Below are 4,951 nucleotides of genomic sequence, written 5' to 3'. Positions count from 1 at the left end.
ATAATGTTAGTGCATAAACACTTGGGGCTAGCCCGGAAATGTGGGAGGTGAGGGTGTGGGAGTGAGAGTGTGTGGGGGAGACGACATAGTTAAATTCGGCATTGTATAATAGAAAATTAATGTTGGTGAATAATTTAGGAAAGGCACAATATTTTATTTAATCTTATTATTATTATTATTATGTAAAATGCCCAGAATTTAAATATGTGGTATATATCTATCGAGTCTCGACCCTTCTTCTCCTTCTCCCATTTCATTGGCACACCACACCTACAACATAGAAGAAGATATAATTTGCCTCCGTTTACAACACAACCTCACAACCAAGTACATAAATTTAACCAATTTGGCCCTAAACTTAATTTAGGGTTTCAGTATTTTCTCTACGAACAATCATCACTCCCATTCTCAGTAGTCGACCGACTGGTAAATTCTCTTAGACTTCACTCTCTTCTTTTGCTTGAGTGTTACTATGTTACTTTCGCAGTGGGTTTGATCATTAATTGGGTTCTTATTTGTTGAAAATATTTTATTTCAATTTTTTTTTTTATAATGGCTGTTCAATGGTTTCAAATCTTGGTTACGTTATTTTTTGTTTTTTGTTTGTGCGCTTGCTATTGGGTTTTACTTTGTGCTAGAATTCCGACTCACATTGATACAAAGATAGTTTCGGTTGTTGCAGTTGAAGGTAAATCGGTAGCCATGACTGTCCAAGCTTCTTCCTCCTTCACCGTTGGCATTCCCTCCTTTCCTGTCCGTACCGCTCGTTCTCGTCATAGCTTTGTAATTCGAGCCAAAGGTTTACCAATTCCTTCAATATGTTCCTATTTTTATTTAATTGTTTGTCGACTTTATTATTGTATTTTTTTTCCTGAATAGAAAGATAATTAATTGATTCAGCTGTTACTTTTTTGTGCGCTAATTTTGAGTTTCAGAATCATGCAACCCTGTAATTTATATTACGCTTTTACTTTTTGTTTGACTGGATTTAGGTGTGGATAAGTTTCTCATGAGTTGTGTTTATGTATGTTAACGAAGGCCATGACTGGTAAATAGGAAGAAATAAATCTGGGATTCGAAATTGATGGTTAAAGATTGAATAACGGACAAATTAAGAACCCTTTATGTGTGAACAAGACGAAACTATTCTTATATGGTTGATGGAATTTTGTTTTTTGGAAACTGTTAATTTTAAGATTTTTTTTTTCTAGCTTTAAAGATGTAACTTGAAGAGTGTTTCTAGTTTTAATAGATCGTTCATTCATGCAGTGGAACCATCAGAGAAGTCTGTTGAGCTAATGAGGAAGTTCTCAGAGCAATATGCTCGGAGGTCTGGAACATACTTCTGTGTTGATAAAGGAGTCACTTCTGTTGTTATCAAGGTATATTGTCCTATCTACAGATTTATTCATTTTTTTTAAAGGCTTCCGTAATAAAGATAGCAGTTAGTGTGATCAAGTATGTTATGTGGGTTCTTAATTTTTTTTGTTACAAATACGAGACATTATTAATAGTAGTGCCGAACTGGCATTTATATGTTAAGGAGCTATAAGTGCATCATATGGATACTTGAAGGGCTGAAAACTTAGGCACAATTTGCTGTACTGATAGTAGGGCACAACAGACTTATAGTTAAAGACTAAGAGTATTAACGGAGATAAGAGTATGTCTGTTAGTTTTATTATATGAGAATGCTGTATGTCGTTTTTTGTTTTAAGATTTTTACATTCAGCAAGTGATTTCTAATATGATTGGTGCTTTGTCATATGAACTTTTTAGTTTTTTTTTAACTTGCACATAATTTTCCTTATGCTAATGCTAAAACATTTGAATCGCAACAGGGATTGGCAGATCATAAAGATCAATTGGGTGCACCTCTTTGCCCTTGTCGGTACGAATAAGTGTTCTCTGTATAAAATTTGCATTTAAATTTGTCTTCACACTTCAGTACTTCCAGATCCAGTATAACTTCTACCCAGTTTCTGAATTAATATGTTTCTTGTGTTATTGGATCGTTCTTAATGTCTAATTGCAATAATTTTTCAGGCATTATGATGACAAAGCTGCTGAGGTGGGACAAGGTTTTTGGAACTGTCCTTGTGTTCCTATGAGAGAGAGGTAAATATGTTTTTGTTATTATAAAATGAAATCAGTATGCTTGAATCACACATTTCAGCATGTAAATATATCCATTTCCTAGTAGCTCTTTTGAGCAAAAACAAATGATAATTTGGATTTATTTGGACACTTGATAGGAAGGAATGCCATTGCATGCTATTTCTCACTTCCGACAATGACTTTGCCGGGCAGGAACAGGTACTTTACTCATGTTGACCATTAATCCATTATTTACGTTCATTAAACATAGAACAAGCATCACAAAACCATATTCTTAAATATTTGATATGAGATCTTGAGAAAAATAGAGTTGGAAAAACAAGGCATTGAGGTATCTCAGACTGTCATGCTTGTGGTTTCTGAAGTTCCTATACCTACATTGCAATTGCTACAATTTCTTATTGCTCAAAATATTAGGGTTAGGCGGGCGAGTCCACCTTTGAGACTTTTAAGTTAAACAAAATGGAGTTATTTACGTTTAGTATCAATTATAAATTATTTGCATTGCTGCAATCTGAATCCGATATTTTCCCTCGCAATGCAGGCCATTACATTGGAAGAGATCAAAGAATCAACAGCTAATATGTAACTGGCAAATATTTTAACTGTCACTGGCTAAAGAAATTCATGATCTGTATGTATATCTCATAAAACCAAATCTAAAAACGAATGAATTTTCATTCTCTGCCTCAGATGTAGTCCATATCTGATTTCTGCTCTTTATTCTACGACACTTGAAGCACATTCAAACAGGAGGTTCAATAATACAATTTGCCCTTCAGGGTGCGCGCCTCCTCATGTGGTGAATTGGTGGGTTAAAAATAGAGATTAGTGATAAGAGCGTGAATGAGTATAATGCTTAAGAGGGAAAGCTTGTGAAAATGTTTATTACACTTGTTTGGTTGTGAGATAGGGGAAAAAGCTCTTATTTTGAATAATAATAATAATATAATAATAATAAACATCTGCATTGGGCATTTCATTATAATTAGTGAATTTTTTAATATGTCAACATAAAGATTTTTATTATTAATGTGCTTCTTATTATATTTTAGACAAAAATACTTCAGGCATTCAAACACTCCCTCTCTCTTAACTCTCTCTAACGTTTTTTATTCTCTCACACTCACTCTTATTTTAATATTGTAGATCTCGAAAAAAATACAAAAATTAAAAAAATATCATTTGAAACGTACATTTTGTCAAATTTTAGTGCAGTGAATCAAAATTACACTGATTTTGCATTGGAATAGCATTGTTTTAGTCAAAAATCAAGTTTTTATGATTGCATCGTAAAAGTATCAAAACATCATCGATTTTGCATCGAAATAGCATTGATTTTGTATAAAAAAAATCATCGTTTTGGCAAAAAAAAAAAAAAAATTTATGATTGCATTGCAAAAGTATCGAAACACTATCGATTTTGTATCGAAAAAATATTGTTTTAGCAAAAATTCAAATTTTCATGATTGCATCGAAAAAATTTTGTTTTGGCCAAAATCAAGTTTCATGATTGTATTGCAAGAACATTATCGATTTTGCATCGAAAATATATCGTTTTAGCCAAAAATCAAAATTTCATGATTGCATCACAAAAACATCGAAACACCATCGATTTTGCATCGAAAAAACATTGTTGGGCAAGAGAAGGACAAGTCCTTCAGTCCATTAAATAAAGTGAAAAAGCCGATTAGGTTGCCACTTAGAACTTGAACACCCTACCTTCCACCTCCGGAGCCTTCAATTGGTCCTTTCGAATACATACTGAATGCGAGATGTTCCCTCGACTGTCGAAGTGGTGCTTGACATAGGCCGCACCTGTCATTCTTAAACATCCATCAAGGACCATTCTCCTTCGTAGACATCCGACCCTTGGTCGTAGATCAGCTGTTGCCCATGGCTAGCCCGAGAAGTAGTCTAATCACAGTATCGATCCTAGTATTTAATCTCCAGTGGTAGGGAACCACTCTGTTTTCTTACGGACCGTCCTCATCATGCTGATATGTCCTGTTCCCCCTTGTAAATATTGTTTCGATGCTCTTGCGATGCAATCATGAAAACTTGATTTATTTATTTTTTTACTAAAACGATGCTTTTTCAATGCAAAATCAATGGTGTTTCGATGCTCTTGCATGAAACTTGATTTTGGTGTTTCGATGCAAATCGATGATGTTTCGATGCTTTTGCGATGTAATCATGAAAACTTGTTTTTTTTTTTTTTGCTAAAATGATACTTTTTCAATGCAAAATAGATGCTTTTTCAATGTAAAATCGATGTTTTTGCGATGTAATCATGAAAACTTGATTTTTGGCCAAAACGATATCTTTTTTTATGCAATTTCAATGCTCTGCACTAAAATTTGACGAAAACATTGGAGTTTCATATCTTTTCACTCAAATGTCCATTTCAGATGATTTTTTTTTTTATATCTGGGATAATAACTTATGTTAGCATTTTTAAAAAATTCACTATAATATAGGCCATATACTTTGAAATTTCCTTTGCATTTACACAAGTATCTATCTATACGATTATAGGTAACGAAGATATTCTAAAATTGGATATTTTCAAAGTATAGCTTTTTCGTGACAAAAAAAAAAATTTCTTTTTAAAAGTTAAATATATATTAATATGGATTTTCCATACAACCTAAGTTTTAATTAGTTAATAAAAAATGCTATAATTAGTATAGTTTCTTTTGTAATTAAGTTCTATTTTTTTTTTCCATAATCTTAGTGTTAACTTCACCCTTCCAAACCCAAGAATTTTTTTTGAAGAAACCACAGACTGCCGTGAAAGCTATACGATGGTCTTTGCATCTCTAGCCACAGC

The 4,951-nt window shown here is 33.0% G+C and overlaps 1 protein-coding gene across 2 annotated transcripts; it reads left to right on the top strand.

The window, feature by feature from the left end:
- The first annotated feature begins 226 nt into the window (after positions 1-226).
- Positions 227-2,810, top strand: LOC133803262 (ferredoxin-thioredoxin reductase catalytic chain, chloroplastic). 2 transcript variants are annotated; one of them, XM_062241232.1, is made up of 7 exons: positions 227-426; positions 683-799; positions 1,270-1,382; positions 1,842-1,891; positions 2,047-2,118; positions 2,256-2,316; positions 2,663-2,810. In XM_062241232.1, the coding sequence occupies exons 2-7, from the start codon at positions 703-705 to the stop codon at positions 2,705-2,707; spliced, it is 438 nt and encodes a 145-aa protein (XP_062097216.1). In that variant the 5' UTR covers positions 227-426; positions 683-702; the 3' UTR covers positions 2,708-2,810. The 2 variants fall into 2 exon arrangements, with proteins under 2 accessions (XP_062097216.1, XP_062097217.1); XM_062241233.1 differs by having other exon boundaries at positions 238-426; positions 668-799.
- Positions 2,811-4,951: the final 2,141 nt, after the last annotated feature.

Source organism: Humulus lupulus, chromosome X (genome assembly GCF_963169125.1).
Source record: "Humulus lupulus chromosome X, drHumLupu1.1, whole genome shotgun sequence".
NCBI classification, from domain to species: Eukaryota; Viridiplantae; Streptophyta; class Magnoliopsida; order Rosales; family Cannabaceae; genus Humulus; species Humulus lupulus.
The sequence above is the reverse complement of the archived record's forward strand: the minus strand, read 5'-3'. Positions and strand labels throughout refer to the sequence as shown.